At 34.6% G+C, this 21,350-nt stretch overlaps 2 protein-coding genes across 2 annotated transcripts; both read left to right on the forward strand.

The window, feature by feature from the left end:
- Nucleotides 1-1,774: 1,774 nt before the first annotated feature.
- On the forward strand, nucleotides 1,775-2,974 carry LOC138937834 (uncharacterized). Its single transcript, XM_070304474.1, has one exon. The coding sequence runs from the start codon at nucleotides 1,775-1,777 to the stop codon at nucleotides 2,972-2,974; it is 1,200 nt and encodes a 399-aa protein (XP_070160575.1).
- Nucleotides 2,975-3,824: 850 nt separating this feature from the next.
- Nucleotides 3,825-4,608, forward strand: LOC138937835 (uncharacterized). The gene is made up of 2 exons (XM_070304475.1): nucleotides 3,825-3,919; nucleotides 4,005-4,608. Exons 1-2 carry the CDS (start codon nucleotides 3,825-3,827, stop codon nucleotides 4,606-4,608), a joined length of 699 nt encoding a protein of 232 aa, XP_070160576.1.
- Nucleotides 4,609-21,350: the final 16,742 nt, after the last annotated feature.

Consider the following 21,350-nt stretch of genomic DNA (forward strand, 5'->3'; position numbering starts at 1 on the left):
CGAATACGAAGACGAAGACGAAGATGAGGACTACGCGGAAAAGGTCGACGAAAAAACGGATACTTCCGACAGCGAAACGAGGCGGTGTATTGCCGATTCTACCAATGTTGGGCGCGCTCGGATCCTTGATCGGTGGAGCAGCCGGCGTGGCTAAGGCGGTGAACGACAGCAAAGCCGCGCGCCGTCAGCTGGAGGAGCTGCAACGTCACGATCGCGCGATGGAAGGCAGCGGACTTTATCTCGCTCCGTATAAATACGGACAGGGACTGTATCTCGGTCCGTACAAACGCGGACAAGGAGTAGCAACGAAGAAAAAAAAAAAAACGTCGAAAAGACGCTAAAAATGCCCACGGGTGTGACAACAAACATACAATTAGAACAATTGGCGAAACGTATGCGTATACCGTACTTTAGAGGGGTTTTCATGCGTGATTCGTTACCGATCGGTGGTATATATCGAAACGAGAGCGGCATCGTGAATTTGGATATCACCAAAGGACCGGGTACTCATTGGGTAGCGTACGCAAAGAGGGGAAATCGTGCTATATATTTCGACGGTTTTGGTAATCTTCGACCGCCGAATGAATTGGTGCGATATTTCGGACGGTACGTTACGAAGATCGAGTACAATCGCACGTCCTTTCAAACTTACGATCAAAGCATCTGCGGACAATTGTGTCTGCGGTTTCTCCGAACGGTCGACGACAATCGGTGTGAATTTAAAGCCTGACGATGCGCCGTTAAGACTCAGTATTCGTTAAACAGTTTTGTCGACATGTCTATGACTTTCACGCTAACCGGGAAGAGTAGCGTCCTCGCGGCACACTACCATCCAGCTGTAGATTTGAGCGACGGTGATTACGAGCTCGGTCTAACTAATTTTGAAACTTATCATACGATATCGAACGTGAATTCCTCGAATAATAAATTTTATTTCGATGAAGATGACACGGAAATTACGATTCCCGAGGGATCGTACGAGATACACGCAATACACGAGTTTTTGAAACGTGCAATTTCACGGAAACGCCCGCGACGCGTAGTTCGCTCCGACAATCGCGGTGATATCACGGTGATATCGCGAGAGGAGACCGTTCGAGCGAACGGTGACGAAGACGAGGCTGTAGAATACCCGATAGTGCTCCGTGCTAATTACAATACGATGAATAGCGAGATCAAGTGCGCATTCAGAGTAAACTTTAACAAACCTAACAATATTGGATCGCTGCTGGGATTCTCGTCGAAGCGTATATTGCAGCCGAAACAGTGGTATCAATCGGACATACCGATTAATATCATCAACGTAAACATTATCCGCGTAGAGTGTAACGTGACCGCGGGTGCATTCAGCAACGGCAAACGCGTTCATACGATACATGAATTTTCACCGAGCGTTCCGCCAGGATATAAGATATCGGAAACACCGGCGCAGATCATTTACCTGCCGATCATTGCGCGGAGCATTACGGATCTAACGATACGCGTCGCGGATCAAGACGGACGATTGCTCGATTTTCGAGGAGAAGAGATTACCATCAGATTGCACGTACGACGGCGACAAAATTAGCGTGCGATACATGAGATGCTCGTGTTGAACGACTCGAAACACGCGAAAGATAATAATATCTTTACGGTACCGATTGATGATATCATCCGATCATCATCATCATCATCATCATTAGGTTGCGCTAAAAAGATCAGAAAGAAGCTCAACGCATCGAACGTTAAATTTTTACAATCTTTGGGATTCGCGGTGCGAAATATCTAAGAAAACATGACCGATATCCTTAATATCGGAGGTGAGCCGGTCTTTGACGATCGTATCGTCAAGATCGAGACTCACACGTACAACCCGTACGCCAATACGACGTTTGAGCACAGCGATGAGATACGAATACCCATACAACAACAGGATCTGTATACTTTGCCGTATGAGAGTTTTCTGTACATCGAGGGAAAATTAGTGATAAACAAACCAGCTGAAGGATTTGATGTTGTACTGGGGAATAATTGCGTCGCGTTCATGTTTGATGAGATTCGATACGAACTCGACGGTGTGGAGATTGATCGTAGCAGAAATGTGGGAATAACCAGCACACTCAAGAACTATGTAACGATATCATCCGATAGAACCGTGATTATGAGAAACGCCGGCTGGGATTCGCCTATTAACACGAATGGATACTTTAATTTTTGCGTACCGCTCTACATGTTATTGGGATTTTGCGAGGATTACAGGCGCGTGGTGATTAACGCTCGTCACGAATTGATCTTAATACGATCGCGCAACGATAACAATTGCCTGATTGGAAATTTGGTGCTGGAGCCTGTGATCGACATATTCAAGATACAATGGCGAATGCCGCACGTCGTATTGAACGAGATTAACAAGTTATCGATGCTGCGTGCCTTGGAAAGCGGACAATACCTCAGTATGGGTTTCCGCTCGTGGGATCTGTACGAATTTCCGCTATTGCAGCGTACAACCAAACATTCGTGGCCCATTAAGACCGCGACTCAGCTGGAGAAGCCGCGATACGTTGTTTTCGTTCTGCAGACAGGTCGAAAGAACGTCATGTCTGAGGATACGAGTCGATTCGACGACTGCAAATTGACCAACGTGAAACTCTATCTGAACTCGGAATGTTATCCGTACGACGATATGAATCTGGATTTCGATAAAAACAGATGGTCGATTTTGTACGACACGTATCAACGTTTCTGCAAAAATTATTACGGATACGAGTATCTCGAGCCGAGTCTCACCGTCACGCAATTTTTACGTAACGGTCCATTCGTGATCATCGATTGCTCTCGACAAAACGAATCGGTCAAAAGCGCAACCGTGGATGTGAGATTGGAATTCGAGTGTAAGGAGAACGTGCCGCCGAATACCACAGCGTACTGCCTCATCATACACGATCGCGTGATTCAGTACAACCCGTTGACCAATGTTGTGCGCAAAATCACCTAAGTGTGGGGGGAGGGGAGAATGAGACGATATAAAATCTATAATACATCAGGATCAATCGCAGTCTTCTTCTTTTCGACGTGCTGATATAAAAAAAACGTCATGTCCGTACCAACGTTCGTGGACCTACAAGGATTCTTCATCGGGATGAAATTTGTCGTAAAGGAGGTGGCGGTGCTGAGAAAGGGGACCGTTCTGGCGCATTACATTTTTACATACCCCCTACCATGGAATCTCCTCACAAAATCCGACAAATCGTGTGCTTCCTGGCTGATCGCGAATCACCATGGATTACGATGGGAAGACGGAAACGTACCGTACAGCATGGCTAAACGCTTGATTACATCAGCCGTGCTTGGAACAGAAGAGAATGGCGATACGTCGACTCTCGTGTACGTCAAGGGATGCCAGAAACGAGAATGGCTGGTGGATTTACTTGAGAATTATGCGAGAGAAAACCTAATCATCGAGACTTTGGATGCTGATTACGAAGATATTGAATCTTTAAATAATCTAGATGTTACTAATACTATACGATGTGGAAAACATGTTAAGAATTGTGCATTACAGAATGTATTAAAAATATTTAACTGGTGGTTGCAACGTTAAAAAAAAATATTTTTATAAATAAAATGTGTAAACGTATTTAATGTTTTTTATTTCTTATTCTCCCCACTCCTTTCCTCAGAAGTTGTTTCTAAGAATTCTTTTAACATTGATCGTTGCCCCTTCTCCTAAATTTTCTGAGCATTAATCTCCCACCACATCATATTTTTGAAAATAAGCGTATTATCGGTTAGTTTTTACACGATCAGTGTCGCGTCAACCGTTCTACTTCTCATAACTTAGAGAAATGTACTCCGCCGAAGGAAACAGCAACGGTGGCAGACGCATGAATTATTACGTTCCTCGAGATGAAATTAGGCCGTACAAGAAACCGCTTGATTTGTAAGTATCACAAATTTTCATATATATATATATATATATTTTTTTTTTTTTTCCATGCTATTTCATATTTAATCGTATTTTTCAGACACGGTAAACCTCGTTGTATACCACGTATTTTGGTACGCAGATTCGCTTTGACGCGCACTGCGTATAAATACTTGGATATTGGAATCAGCGTTGAATCACAGCGTGGAATCACATCTTACGTGGAATTACATCTTGGCGATAACCGAGGCAATCAAATCGTATTATCTATTGACACATGGGAATCGCTAATGCTGAAACGAGCGGACGTTGAACGACTTGTGCAAACGCCCGATCATACACCAATATGGATTAACGATTTAACAATCGAGATTGTTAAAATACACGATACGAGTGTTGTAAAACTTACGTTACGCGATTCTTGCTTGTACATGAAACCGTCAACTATATTTTTCTTATTCGAACTCGAACACTGTGTTAATCATGAATATTTGAAGCTGTGTGAGAATTTAGAAGCTGTAAATGAGAGTTTCGATCGATTTGTCGTTAATTTGCAAGGTAATATGTTTGGCGCCGAGAAAGATAACGCTGTTAAAATCTTGCGCGATGTTTTTGATAAAACATCTATCATAGATTGCGAACTATTAGCTTATGCTGTGGATGAAATTTTGTCTGAAACCTTGAGACAAGGTGATGTATTTTAACATAAATAAATGTGCTAAAAAAAAAAATGAAAAGAAAAAAATGTTTATTTCTTTCGCTTCCCTTCCCTTCCCCACTTATAAGATAGATATGTAATTGTGGCGTGACCGGATGGGAGAAGGATAGCGCGAGGCGTTCGCGAGTAGGAAAAGGAAAGCATTCTATGGGTGTGGGAGAAGGATAGCGCGAGACATGCACGAGTAGGAAAAGGAAAGAAGGAAGCACAGAAATAATCGACATTTTTAAAATCTAGTAATAATAATAATAATAATAATAATAATAATAATAATAATATGGGTATTTCGTTAGAAGAATTTTATTATCTAGTCGGTATCTTTTAGTTTTCTACCAAAAAATTCCACTTTCTCTTCCAAAGGGACTCGGGCGCTTTGGCGTTCGTATCACGCGATAGTTTTAATATCTATTGATATGTACATATGTTGATCGATTGAGAATCGGAAAGAAATATAGAAGAGAGTATAGAAAGTGTTAAAAAAGTAATGAATTTCATGTATATATCAAATATATTTTTATGTTTAACATATTCAAATCTTATTTGATTTTTATTATTGTGCTATACATGAAAGCAACATTATATCTTGCGAGACGCTATTTGTTCATAATATAATATAATATAAATATAATAACCCGCTTTTGTAATACACCGCGCCGATTCGGCCGCACGTGCAATCTTGCGAGACACTATTTGTTTGTAATATAATATAAATATAATATAATAATATATGTATACTGTCATATTTTTTAAATAATCAAACATTAATACTGATAAATAATATTTATCAAATAGCATAGAAAAATGTGATAAATATAGATACAAGCATTTATCACAAATCAATAGAAATGCTATATTTATTAAGTAAAGGAAAAGGAGGACTTTGGACGAATGATTGTTCCTTATCGGCTTTCACCCGCGTGATATCATTCCCCCGCGGCACCAAAATCCCCCTCCGCCCGCGTGACGTCATGCCCCCTCGCCCGCAAGGTTTCCCCTCGACCCGCATTCCCCTCGGAGGACCTGCGTTAGAACTCTCCTAGTTCTACTACTATCAATGCATTATTTGCACTAGCATTTTTAAATATACAACATTTGTACAAAAATACAAGAGAGAAGAGGATTCGCGTTATTTACGTAAATATTGAACAAAAAAGGCAATACTTATTTTTTTCATATATAAAATGACACTTATATCTTGATGAACTGTATATCAAAAATATACACATATGTACAGTTTGATTTATGGGAAATAATAGAATTATGTTTTATACGCAATTTACACTCGACATTTAGGAATTCGCAGTCAGTAGTTTTGCAGCAACTAATGCACGGCAGCTAATAACGGAGTTATTGAACTTTGATTTCCATTTTATTCCACGCATTCAATCCGATTTCACTTGAAGTCGACACAAGCCGAAACCTTTATGTAATCTGCGGTGTTACGAGTGCGCCGCGCAAATGCAAATGTTACCTGCAGCTCGCGTGATTCTCAAGAGAATAATCATTTTATTTAAAAAATACTCCTGTTATATAAAGCCGATCTGAATATATATAAGAGAATTTACGTGTAATTTCACAAAGTTACAAAACGATTATAAAATAGAAATTATTAATTATTCGACGCACGCAACTTCGATATCTTCGAGATCTTTAGATTTACATTTAAAAGACATTTAGAAAACATCTAAAAAATTCAGATATACATTTACGACACTATACATTTACATTATACGTTCTGTTAACGTCTGCATTTTTCGAAGTTGACGCGACAATTTTGCGCGCCAGCAAATATTTCGCGGGGAAAGCCAGGAAATCTAGTCAGGCTCTAAAGTACATATGTCTTTTATTTTCATATCAATGCATCTGACCCCGATCGGGACTCGTTGCGATCGACCGCACGAATTCCGCACGAATCCCGCGGCCGATTTCCGCCGCTACCGCTCCCGCCGATGTGTGTTACCACAAGTAAGGTAACGGCGAAGATTTTCATGGTAACAAACCATGCATGCAACTGTGTAATGCGAAACTCCGAAACGTCTCGATTTTCTGTATGTATGTAGCGCGATTATAGTCCCTCATTTGTATATCCAATCTTCATTTCTCTGATACCGAATCAATCGTGGAAAAAGAGAGTTGTTATGTACATTTTATATATTATTAGAGTTAATATTATTTTGTGTATTATTAGTTAATATTATTGTGTCAATATAATGGTGTTTACATTTATTTAACTTATGTATCAAACATTTAATTAGTTCGCATACTACGTACTTACGTTCGGTTATTTGAGCTAAAGTAATAAATAAAAAACACATAAGATCGAAAAATCTCAATCGGCATTTTGTATCTCTCTTCAAATCCCAATTTTTTTAATTTAATTATTTAAAAAACTTCTTTAAAATATATCGAAAACTTTCGAGAACTCTTTGAAGAAGAACCAAAATTTTATCAAATTATATCAAAATTCCTGCTAATCTCTCACAGAAGTGTATATAATTATAAATTATAATTACGTCTCGTAATATACATACATATGTATTCTTGATATATGTATAGATCGAATTTCTGAATTTCGAGGGTACATTGATAAAAAAATATAGTTGAAATTACTATAAATTTACTATAATTTATAGTATATAGTTGTATATAATATATAGTACATGCATATACCATATGGTTGATATTATAATATTATAATATTATAATATTATAATTGAATTATAACTAATATTATAATAGAATTTACTATAAAAATAATGATGATGATTATAAAAATGAGTATCCTGACTATAACTTTTTACCAATGCAATTATAGTCAATTTTATTATCAGTGTACGTTCGATCGGCTCTTGAGATGAAATGAGTTTATACAGTTCGAAAAATATATCCTGTCTGTGAAACCAGCAAAACTATTGAGCTATTGATGTATGTTACTTTTTTTATAACACATTTATGACAGTTCATCTACTGTCGACAACAAACAATTGGCAAATTGCGTCTGCTTCATTCGTGCGCGCTGCAATAACATATGTAACGTGAATCTACATAAAATTGATTTACGCATATCCAGTTGTCAAATATTATTACCGAAGGAACGGTTCTTTAAATTCGTAAACGGAGTACGGAATATTTCCGTAATTGTACATTTATATTTTACCGTCAGCACGTAATGGAACACGTAATCATATTTTGCGCATTTTGCATTTTTTAGAAATATCTCGAATAAAAGAATATCTCTCTCTCTCTCTCTCTCTCTCTCTCTCTCTCTCTCTCTCTTTCTCGTTTCCCCGCTTCGTCTCTCAATTAAGCAGTTTGAATTGAATACGTTTTCAAAATACAAGTCGCAAAATGGTTATATTGCGTAACATCGCGAAATCCTTTTACGCGAACATTTGCGGCAATATACGCTCGAATAGTGGGCACGCGATTGGATTTCACCAGCCGCAAAATTCAAAACGCTCATGACAGAACGTTTTACAAAGCCAATTCGCCTCGCCAGCAGTAGCGAACTGCGGCTTTTTATATTGAAATGAATGATCAATGTCCACTGTAATGAGTAAACGAATCGCATTGATGGTTCAACAGATCTCTGATAATAGAGTTCAATTTTTCAAAAATATGCGATTTAACATTAGCGTGAGAGAGTTGTACTAATATGAAATTGTAATAGAAAATAAATGTAGTCCTCGTCTCAAAATTAATTCCGCTATTTTAATTTTATTTAACGCTGAAGTATTATAAATTGTCAAATTTTCTCATAGAATATATAATCGATATTTGGCATTAAATTTTCACTATTTATTTATCTTTCGACATATTATCAAGTAACGAGATAGAATTCAGTAAAGGTATAAAAAAAGCAATTTTATGGTTAATATCGTGGTAATGGTCAAGGTGAGCAATCGCTTTAGTGAGTGAATGTAATGAAAACGCTGCTAACTCTCGTTTCGTTACAGATTAAGAGTGAAAAACGCGTAAAGTTCTAAGAAATCCGCGTAACGAAGCTTCTTATATCGGAATCTTTTCGCGGCCTTCGATACAAACGATTACAATCAAACTTTTCTTTCCTTCTTGCCATTCTTTTATATAATATATAACACCATGATTTAAAATAATTAGAAAGGGAAATAGAGAAGAGAAAGAGAGAAAAAGAGTGGGATAAAAATTTCTCGCAAATCACGAATTTTCATGGTGCAATTTACATTTTACCGTTTACGTGCGCTCGAATATTCGCGTGACATTTGCATTTTTTCTAAAAAATTCGGATTCCAACTCGCAATCGTACCGATCTCTCAGATCGTAGCTGCAGTAGACAAGACAGTTTAACCGAGATCAACTCCGGACTTAGGCGTGGTTCTTGCGTAATGCAAAAAGCGAACGAGTAACTAGCTCACGTTGCACGTATGTAAGTACGTATGTGCGTACGTGTATGTATGCACCGCACATAAAGATACTTTGATCCGATGTGGTGTATATCTAATGACGGCGCGTATGGTTTCAACGTCGACCTGACGGAACAGAAAAAAATATCTAAATATTCACCCGCAATCTAAGCCTTTAAGGACGGCCGATACTCGCGAGTCAGTAGTGGAAAGTAAAAAGCCACGTATTATACACGTAAATTGCAGCCATCGTCCTTCGACATATTAATAGCGAATCCTATGTAATTGCTGTCGTTGAGCGAGAGCCGTTCGCAAGTCTCGAGGCTGTCAATCGATGAGAAAGGGCGGCGTTATACTGTACACTGTATCGAGAACGGCTAGAAGCGATCAAAATTATAGATGAAACCCGGTTAATTCTGTGTATTATCTTGTCAACTTGTTTTGGCTTTACAACTATCATACTACAGCACTATCATACTATTAAATCAATGATAAAGTATTAAAATTATATATCAAGCGCGTCTGATTTTTATTTTATATAATTTTATTATTTATATACTATTTATAATTATATATTAATTTTATTCCTATATACTATTTTATCACATAAATGATATTAATAACAGAGTATTTTATTTTTTTAAATAAAATGTAAAAACAGAGAATCCTATTAATTAATATTTAATATTAGTATTTATATTTAATATTAATATTTTTATTTATAATAATAAAGCCAAAAAAGAGAGAAAGATAATACATTGTATTGAGGTAATAAAACTGCCGCCGATTACAATTTTGACTGTGACAATTAAAATAACTGCAAAATTGTCCCTTTTTGCTTTTATGAAATAATATTTCAGCTATATTATCAATTGCTCATTTTATTCACACAGTCGACATAATAATTTCAGGATAGTTTAGCGAGTTATGAAAGATGGCATTCATATTTATGTTTGATGATCGTGTAAGTATGTTTTAGCATCATATAAAGCTGCCACAAGTGAGACCGCAAACTCGTAACGTATATCAATTTCTACTAGAGACGCAGGATAACGGCACCGTTGGGACTCGGGATAATTCCTTCCAGAATTTGTCAACACCTGTGTTAAGCGCGCACATAACCGAATTGATAACTATGAAAATTCTCTTCGTCCATTAACAGGTCGACATTTAAAACTGGAAGCTATATATAGAGCGTGAAAAATTATTAGACACAGCACACGCTTAAATTCGATTTATCGCAAATAGAAGTGTACGCAAGTGTGTCTCGCAATATCTCCAGTATCCGTAGAAATCGCGGAAATTCCCGTGGGAAATGAACACATAAACGCCTGGTTCGTCTCCCCGTGTTAATAAAATTCTAATTAAACACGGAGGCATACGGATAATCGCCGTCAACTCCTTTCGTAATTGAATTTTCGGAAGAATTTCCCGGGAGAGATTTCCCGTATCTCGCCGATTTCTGTGCGACAGGCGGAAAGGAATATAAGAAAGACAGGACGTAGGATGAAAATGGGTGCCGTAACAATCGCGTGGGATCTAATGAGAATACTTAACGTTATCGTCTTGAATTACGAAAAACGAACGATACATACTGCCACCGCATCTTCTATTTACATATAGGGACTTGCGCGATTTGCGCAACACGAATTTATTTCGCTCATTATACCGCGATCTATAAAGAGCGTTTCTATTGTGAGATATAGGTCTCTCAGAAATTTTCTCTCTATATAATACGTGATCACTCATCGATTCATCGTATAGTTTAATGTTCAGAATTATGAAATTAAATTTACTTGACACTTTGAGAGCTGATGTAATGAGTCGTTTCTTTACAAAGAGAAAATATCTTCAGTTTAATAAGCTGTTCTGTTTCATTATTAATTGTAAGTAAGAAATTTTTTCAGATTTTTGAACGCTTGTTTTGTGCATTAAAGAATTTAAATAATTATAATGTTTTTATATAAAATATAAAATGTATATATGATATTATATTAAATTGAATAAAAACATAATTTTTTTTTATAGATTATAAACCACAGTTACAAAAATTATACTGCAATTTTCTTAAATATTATCTGTCATAGTCAAAAAATGATACTAAAGATAAAATGTCAGGTGTTTTTCTGTATTATTTTTTATATTTTTGAATATAATTATCCAAGAAACAAGAAAGAGAGAAAGAGAATGAAGAACATTAGGAGTATTATGTACGGAGAAAATATTATAGTAAAAATTACAGTCTAATTTTTGTAGCTGTGGTTTATAATTTATAAAAAAAATTATATTTTTATTCAATTTAATATAATATTATATGTACATTTTATATTTTATATAAAAACATAATTATTTAAATTTTTTAATGCACAAAACAAATGCATAATCATTAAATTTTTACAAAATAAATAAATATTTTAATGTCACATTTTCAGTTATGATATCGTTAATTATTTATACAGCTTCACATAAAATATAAATGTTATATATTATATTTCACCTTTACATAAAATATTATAAAAGAAAATGTATTTCTCATGTAATTTGTATTGTAAAATTTTCTCCATATATCACAGACGATATTATAACAACAGATAAATGTGACAAGAGAGAATATTATTCATTGCCGATGCTAATTTTAAATAATTTAGGAGATGGGGAATTAATTTTTATTGAAAGGAGATCGAAGAAAAGCCGACATATAAAACAAATATAAAACAAACAGTTACAAAAAAACAAACATCAAGCGCCGGCCATAAAATTCGGTTTCGCCGCTATAACACTCTTTTCTCAATTATAAAATATATTGCATTACATAATTATGTATATTGTATTAGGTATAATGTAAATGCCAAATGTGTGTGCTTTATTTAATATATCAGAAATTAATTAATTATAAACGATCAATATATTACACATCTCTTAGTTATTTGAGTCGGTTGATTGTTAACCGCGACGCGAAATATATAAAATAATATGTATATAGGAATTGTTAAGGAAATAATTATTGCTTGTAAATATTTTATAACGGAAAATGATAATTTATTATTTTCATCTTTTATTGCTTCGATTTCTGTTTTGAATGAATATATTGCGCGAAATATTCGTTTCCGTGTATAATTACAAACTTTAATACATATGTTTACGAATGTTTAATCACAGAGTTAATTAATCGTATAGCTTACAAATTGTTAATTATTTCTAGAGAATAATCGCGTTTCGAGAAATAATATATGGATCGCACCATTAGTGGCTGGCTCGAGTTTCGCCGTACAAATGTTACGTAGTATGTATACAAACAAAGCCAAGGCTGTGTGCTAGTTGATTTATTATTGTTCCGAAGCGTTATCTTATAGCAAATATATATATATATATATACATATTTAATATCTTATGAAATAATTTTATCCAGATATTTTCTTTTTCGCATTTCTTGTAGATCATTAGTGATGGCTTTCTATTACCGAAATTATTTGATTTAGCGATTGGCGAATTATTGTGTGTATGCTCTTAATCCGAAAATAATAATAAGTTACATATCAGCGGAAAAAAATTATTGAAGCGAGATATATCCAAGCCAATAAATATCGTTAAAGAAATAATTGCCGCCTGATCGATTAATTTTAAACGCGTCTCATTTAAAAATTATTATAATCTTGATATTTTGGTATAAGGATTTTCATCTGCAAATGATCTTAAGAATCTGTTATTAGCAAGTGATGAACCAATTCTGGGGCACGTTATATATATTATATATAACAGCATTCGCAATTCTCTAGATTTTTCCCAATGGATGTATCGCAAGTATCGATCACCGTATTTATAAAGAATTGCTTAAATACGTATATCGCATTATCCGTTACGACACCATGATTCAATCATAAAAACTTACATCAGGATTCTATATCGCGGTTTATCATTTTTATGCAACTTATCGTGACCTACTAACTAGTTTTCATCGATCATAATCTGTTGTTGTTGCAATCTGCTCTTTGGATAGATTTCCCGCTATCAAAATTTTATAGTTATACGCAGATCTAGACTTACTTCAAAATATTTCTTATTTCTTTTATAAGAAATTATATATATATATATATATAATTAAATTTAACTATGATTGTTTAGAATTAAAACCACGATCAAAATAATTTACATCATAAATTATATATTATTTCATTGTCATTCATGTTGAGAACAATGCCAACTGAATGTATAATTATATGTATAATCAACTAGATAAGAGAGAGGATTATTTTTATTAGGTACGATGGAGCGATAACCAACATCTTAGATCACATCAGAGAGAAGTTAGACGGATTCTCGATGTAATCTTGTAGGAAACCACCGCTGTTAATTCCAGAAGTTATTTGAAGAACGTGTTAGATATTCTCTCTATCATGAGATTGGATGTGTGTCTAAGCATTTCTCATTTGAACAAGCTTAGTCTGATTTCTGACAAATTGGGTAGATTCGTCTAATAATTACTATAAATAACAATAAATAATTAAAAAATAATGATATCAATGGTGTGATGTTAAAATTGCTTTATCTAATGAAAATAATTTTTATCTAGCGAATATACGTGTATATATAATTACGTAAAACCGGTATTGTTCCCGATATGAGAGACTTGATACAACGAAACGCTATAAAAGATAACTCATCCGCTAATCTTAAGAATATCGATCATAGCTTAGTTTCTTTATGATCACAGTTAATTAATTATAAAAAAAATTGGAAATATTTTAGAAAACACACCAAGATTAGCGCGTTTAAAGTTTCAATAGTCAACGTTTCAATAGTCAACGTTTCAATACGGTGCAAGTGCGTGAGATATCGGTACTGTTGATATGGGTATCGATTCTATCATTATCGACAAGCATGCATAGCACTTGGGAAGGATTTACAAGCGCAGTTTCCACATTCGCTGATGATTCGCGCGGATTGTAATGTAACGCGAATTCCATGGATTCTCCCTCGCACCTAATCGCACGCATGCTGGCTCGTCAACTCGATTACATCCGCACGCGAACGGATGCATGAGAGAAGTCGAAAATCCGCGGCAATTAACGATCGACATCGGAGATGCGCGTTCGCGATATCCAAACACCTCATTTTGCTTCGGGAAATCGCAGACGTGATCAATGATACATCATCGTTACCTCGCGCTAGAGAAAGCGGATTTTTTTTTTTTATAAAGCGCAGTCTCGTGGCGCAAAAGAACGTGCATGCATGCGTGCATGCATGAAGCTTTTGCCGTCTTTTGAAAAACATGGCAGTGGGACTTTCAATTTTTAAACGTGACGTTTCACAACCGCGCAACTTTCAACCTGATTTTATTTGATAATGTCTGAGTTACAAGAATCAATGTATATTTTTATACTTGCACGAATTTATTAAAATGTTATATAAAAGTTATAATAAAAATTTTTTGTTATATTATTTACGTATATGTATAAATATAAAATAATTAATATTTAAAGTAATAAAAAAAACAGATATATAATTAAAATAAATAATTGATACGGGCGTAATGAATGCTATGTGCTAGTAATAAAAAAAAAAAATTGTGTCCGAAAATATTTCTTTTAAATTGGAAGAATTCTTTTTTTTTCAATTATGAATCTATGTATACTTAACCTGAATTATTCCTTTTCTTCTAATTCTTACGTAATCATTATTTCCAAAGAATAACTTTCAACTAAGCACATATTATGCATTGCGTTGTGAGCAAATCATATCTTCGCGGTGAAACCGTGAAATTGCTCCCAAACTCCAACAACGCTAACAACTTTCTCGGTCGAAGTATAATTTTGCGAAGCATTTATTCGAGAATCGATCGCGTGCATTAATTAACGAAAATTTAATGGCATCGGTTGAGTCTCTCTAAAATTAATGAGAGTTTATCAATTTCATTGAATTTTGTGTATCTTAGTTCAATTTTGTTATCAAACAAAAAAGCGAGAAAAATTGATTCTAATCATTTCATACATCGTAAAATTGATACTCATTTCTGTCATAGATCGCATTTTATTTTCAGATGATATATATGGCTGGTAATATTACATTTTTTGGAAATTTATTAATTCATTGCTTTATCGGATTACAGTTCATATTTCAATATTATTTTGAAAAGCATTATTTCGGAAGCTCTGTATAAACTGTTGAAGCTAATGGAATCGAAGAGAATTGTCTATGTTTCCGTAATAAATCGTTAACGTCTCATATATCGATAACGAAATAATAGTCTGACGGAATATTTTATTGTATCTGCTTTGCAGCATTTGTCGAATTGTGAAATAATTTTTTTAGGTTCAAAGCAAAAGGAAAATAAATTTCGAATGCATATTAAAGTACATATTACAACGCTTGGTTTATATCCAAACGAATGCATTACGAAATCTAAGGATTTCCAAGAAGCCAAGAAGACAAGAGGTCGCACCATGAAGCCGAAATTTAATCATAGATTCATAGTATCAGCAAATAAATAATATAAATATTTAAGAATAAGACTGAGTATTTGAATGAAATTTATATTCAAGTGTTTAAGAACCTTTGATTACGAGAATTCAATAATAATTAAGTGTGTATGTGTGATAAATCTTTCAAAAATTTATAAATTGTCAATTAAAACATTTAAGATGCTTTTTTCATTCAAATGTTTAAAACTTTTTTTTTATCTTTAAATAAATTCTTTTTGTCTCCACTATCAATAAAACTATATTTTTACTATATTTTTAATCTTTAAAAAAATGTAACGTTTTCCAATTTCATGAGTGTGTACTATGTTTTTTTTTCTAAAAATTTATAGTAAATAAAGTTGACGAGAGACAGACATACTCTCATATTTCTTTCCTTTGCGCGTAACCCACAGTATATCTAATAATAACTCGGCAAACGGACTGATTCAGGTTAAATTTCATATCAACATCCCCGGCGTACTTTTCATGCACGCTCTGATGCGCGTTATTCGTATCACGATTTCTAGCGTAAACGCTTTCCGTAGACGTTTCCCGTTATATTTGTTCACGTTGCAACCTGACGTATATGGCCCGCCGCGATATTTACATTGCCGGCAACAAGCCATCCAGCTTCCGCTCGTGTGCAAATAGAGGACGATTCTCGCGCTACTCCCGAAGACACTGTCAGGTTTATAAGATGCGGTAACGCCTTCGGCCTGGATTCTGGAGCATGAACTTATCGGGAGCGTGGCGGTAAGCGCGCTATCATTGCGCAAGCAACTGGCTCACAATACCTTCGGATCGGATAAAAAGTACGCGGTGAACGAGCGAGCGAGCGAGCAGCAGACCAAGCAAGCCTATATATTTCGCCAATCGAATTATCGAGGAGATTGGTTCGCGATCGGTGCTCGTTGCAATGCAAGTACTATAACTTTTACCGTAAAAAGGAAAACGGCTGATGAAAACATCGATTTTGATTGCTGCACGTTACTATCGACATGTTATGTATCAAGGCCAGGGTTATCATTTTATTATCAAGCTTTTCTTCGAAATCGTCTTTCAAGAAAGAAAAATGTCCGCGTTTATAACTACATTTGACTGCTACATCTTATAATTTACTTGTTATTCTTCTAACTTAATTACTTTATTACATTCTGTTTTTTGTTTAAAAATGAGAGATTCTTTCTCAAAGGCAGAGATCAAGCATAAAAAATGTTTTATAAATGTGATTTTGTTTGGTTTAATTCCAAAATTAGTAATAGAATAAATATCAAAATTAGCAATAATTATTTTAAGTTACTCTGTAATATCAGTTCAATGTAAAAAAAATTTTTCAAGAAACATAATTAAGAAATAAAGAAATTTACAAGTTGAATAAGATTTTATCTCTTTGCACATAAATAAAATATATTTTTCTTATATTATCATTTCAATCCATTCTTTATTTTAGATCGTATTCATTAAATGTAGATAATATTTCTATCTTCAAAAATTTAAAAAATTTTTGAAATATCCAGTATTTACAGATACATACATATACGTAAGGACAGATTTTCTAAACATTAAAATTTTTTAGATATCAAAGTTTTTTTCAAAACTTTTAATAATCTTGTTTTTCAAAACAATTTGAATTTTTATATAATTGAATTTTTTGAAAACTTTTAAAAAGTACTCGAACACTCACTATTAATAACAATCTTGATCAAGATTAAATCCCCCACTGGATAAAGTAAGTATTCCTTAGCTTATAAGCCCGATTTTATATCCTATAAAACATTAGTTAACAAATTCCATCATATAACTTTTCACATCTCTACATTGTTATCAAGTCATTGCATGTTTTAGATGGCACGACTCACACAAAAGTAGCAATAAGCGAAAGCGTAAAATTAAATTTTACGGTTTGTAGTCTTGAATAATGAATTTTTTTTGTGTCAGAGAAACATACTATAAAATTAATATAAATTGATTGTATAAAGTGATTGTTAGTATAAAACATTTAATTACTTGATGCAGATCTCGCTATATAAGAACGCTCAGTTTATGTTTGAATCATTTACGGACAGTTTACGTTACCACGGAAATTTTTTTCTTCATATAGAATTATGTAGAATAACTTTCTCAAAAAAAAAAAAAAAAATAATTTATCGTTTTTATTTTATCATAATATAAATATAAAACAATTTGTAAATTATGTTTTCTCTAGATTGAGATGGCAATCTAAATGGTGAATTATTAAAGTAGTATAGTATATTTATTGCTTGCTGCTGTGATTTATTGCAAACAATGTAGAAAGGTAAATCGGAATTTTCACAAGTAAAATCCTGAAATCTAGCCGATAGAATCCTTTAAGCTCATTGAGAGTATGCAGTACGATGGAGAATGACGGGGGTAGGAGATTTCTGGACTACTAAAACGGTGGAAAACTGTAATAACCAGAGATACAACGTTAATCCCGAAGAATAATGCTATAATCTCATCGAAAGAGATAAAAAGTTCAAAGAGCTCAATGAATAGTATTCGAAGAAAACTTTTTTAACGGTCAAAATGTAGAGTAAACTTTCTTGAAAAGTTCAAAAGTTATTTTTCTTCTCGATACCGTTAGTTTATAACGTAATCTAGCATGTGAAGGAATCCCATTTAAAAAATCTAAGAAATAAAACACCCTTAAAACTTATATGGACTTTTTCTGATTTACTATAAATTGCACCAAATGGCAAACTAAGGAGATAACAGAACTTATTTTTTGCTTAATTACGAGAGTCGGGTTCGCTTTAATAGACTTTCCACTTAGATCATGAATTTTTGGAAGATTAATTATATGCTTTTCCAGAAAAACATTGCCTGAATTTGATTTGAACGGAACAATGATCTCGATTTTACAATATTGGCTACGTAAGCCAATTCTCCAACTTTTAACAACTGTGCTCGCTATCGTTACGTATTTTCGCGCACAAATATCGTCATGTAACAATATATATGCAATATGACACGCAAGCGACATTGTCATTAAAAGTTAGAGAATCGGCCTGACGTGAATCGGTACTCTGAATAGATATACGGTAAAATTGCGAACATTATCGATCACGAACAGAGGATCGATCGACACACTCTATTTATTGCGTTCGCCCCTTTTGCCAACAACTGCAGTTCGATTGCAGTGTGAGTGTAATCGAAAGGGAAATTGGTCGCTTTTACATTTGCTAGCTTAGAAAATCCGCGAGAAATTTAATTCGTGATATTCTTATTTGCAAAATTGCAAAATGACGACGTCCGCCTTCAACGAATCGTGGCGTCGATTTTGATCGCATTTCCATAATCGCGGAAACGCGCTTTTTTTTTGACAAACAATATATCGGCGAGATACGACGAAATGGACAATTTCCGGCAGTTTTTATGGGCAGTTAAAGCGTAAAAGACTGTCCCACTTCGGGGATATAACGCTGGGATTTTGTCAACGCTCGACGAAGAGGAAACGGGAAATGAAAGATGCCATGGACTTGGCGATATAACTGCCGCTCTCGTAAACGTACAAATACATGCATTAGCGGCCGACATGCATTACGGTGGAAAGTATTATTACGAAGAGAAAGAGAGAGAAACGGCTACGGATAATTTTGCGTACGACGTAGATATCTCTGATAATGTTATTTGAACAGAAAAATGCAAGAGAAAGATATTAAATTTTACAAATGAATTATGGCCATTTCTTGCCTCATCTTTATGTATATGTATATGCATATGTATGTATGTATTTTTTTTAAGTATAATATATTTATAATATTTTCATATAATTAATATATAATTTATTATTAATTATTATATTTATAATAATATATTGAAATAAAAAAGTATGAAAAGTACAAAAAGAAGACGCATTCCCACCATGTGACTTTTGATTCTGAAACTTTCGCGTGTTTCGTAAAACGGTAATACGATAACATGAAGTACGACAAAGCGTTTTTGCATAGTCGCGCGATTTTCGCAAATTGGCGGCAACTCGAACGCACTGCGTCACACAAAAGTTTCTGCATGCCGAGAAAGTTTCGCGGTACTTTAAAGCGTCGCGTGGTTACGTGAATAAAACGAGCGTCGATGCTGGAAGCGAGCAGAACGTATCTCCTACGCACGCTTAGAGAAGGAGGAAGAGCGGCGTTTTTGCTTCGGATTTTATAGCTCGTAGTCGTCCGGATGTTAAAGAATTCTAATCGGAATAGTTATTATACGACATGTAGAATTCAGATTTCGATGCTTCTGGCATTATCTATCCGCTCGATCCGACCACTTTTATTTCTTGATGGATAGAGCTGATTTATTCCGTTGATATTACACGTATCTCTTCTTTAAATGTATTTATGTTAATATTAACACACATTTATACACGTACAAAAGTAGCAGACATTATTCTATGGATATGTTTATAAATGAAATTAAATTATAGAGGTGTTAAGTTAGAAATCCTTGCTCCATTCATTATCTTCTATTCACTTCTAATTAAGTTTGTAAATGTGATGTCACATACGGGCTATTTAATATGCGGGAATGTCGGCAAGCGTGAGTCGTTGAACTGATGTAACGTTACCATGGTTTGAAATATGCGTTTAGTGTCGGAGATGGTAGACGCTTTTAATGACACAATAACATTTGTTTCGGATCATAGAGCTGCAAAATTAGCCGACTACTGATTGTTTCCTTATGCAATTTCGTTGGCAGAAAATTACTCGTGCTACTTTACTTTTTATAGCATTTATCGAAAACAATCCATTTTGTTTTCATTATGCAATATTGCGTTCATTAACAGTCTCGAATAAAAAATTGTCTTTTCCCATTCTTTTTCTCTTTTGATCTTCTCTTAAAAAGAATTGAAAACTTTTATATACATGTATGAGTCTACATATAAAGCGCGTTTTCGATCTTAAGTTAAAGGTTTTCCCAGTGTAAGATAAAAAGGTGAAAAATTGCGACTTAAAAATATTATTATAAAATTTTTAGTTACAGATTATCTTGATTTATAAGATATTTGTTCAGGAGAAGATATACGATAGATTATCCGCGCCGCGAAATGATCTCCATATTGATCGGTGTAAAAGCGTCAGCAAGTGCTCTCCGAGTACTCGTGAAATTTATCAGTTTCCACTGTATTTCACCGTGTCGTCTCGAAGAACGACTTCCGCTTCGCGCACCACACACGAGCCTTATCTCCGACACGAAGCGGATAAAAATGTCTGGAGACGTCCAAGGGATGAAACTCAGACGTCGCTGTTAACCCTGCTCTCGGATATCGGCGACACTGCGCCCTTTCCTAAGCTGAGAGGAAGCTGCGCTATAAAGCGATTTTTATGACGTGTACAGGGAATCGAAAAACAGTAAGAAGACTATCGACATCGACAACTTTTGGCAAGTATCCTCAATACCGTTAGACGTATCAATTACAACAATCTGACGATCAAGTTTATTTTCCCGAAAAATATCGCCAATTTAACAATACATGAGAATTGTTTGGTCAATTAAAATATTGTCACCGTTTTAGATTTTTAAAAAAGTATTATATTCGTTTATGATAATTTTACGACTCAATCTTTCACGTATAAAATGCATACAAAAAACTGTGAGAAATATTAATCAAAAGACACTGAATTAATTAACGACGATTAGCAGCATTCGAAATTCATCGAGCAATCGTGGGTAGTAGTGCGCGCAAAGTATCCTGAGAAACTTCTCTCTCATGTCTCTTAACACATGGTTTTAATCTATTTAGTGGCCCCTATAGTCCAAAAGTAATGAGGAACGAGATCGAGGAAGATCCATCGTTGTTACGGTCCGCGGAACCAGTCAATCCTTCTCAGCTATTTGCCACGATAATATATATATATATATATATATATATA

This window comes from Polyergus mexicanus, unplaced genomic scaffold (genome assembly GCF_030449975.1).
Source record: "Polyergus mexicanus isolate NDT 795.1 unplaced genomic scaffold, iyPolMexi1.0 SCAF_11, whole genome shotgun sequence".
Classification (NCBI taxonomy): domain Eukaryota; kingdom Metazoa; phylum Arthropoda; class Insecta; order Hymenoptera; family Formicidae; genus Polyergus; species Polyergus mexicanus.

What these genes read in the sequence shown, in the direction of transcription:
- LOC138937834 (XM_070304474.1), top strand. Translation starts at nt 1,775, where the DNA reads ATGACCGATATCCTTAATATCGGAGGTGAGCCGGTCTTTGACGATCGT.
- LOC138937835 (XM_070304475.1), top strand. Translation starts at nt 3,825, where the DNA reads ATGTACTCCGCCGAAGGAAACAGCAACGGTGGCAGACGCATGAATTAT. An exon ending in TACAAGAAACCGCTTGATTT is followed by an intron (nt 3,920 to 4,004) that starts GTAAGTATCACA and finishes CGTATTTTTCAG; the next exon opens with ACACGGTAAACCTCGTTGTA.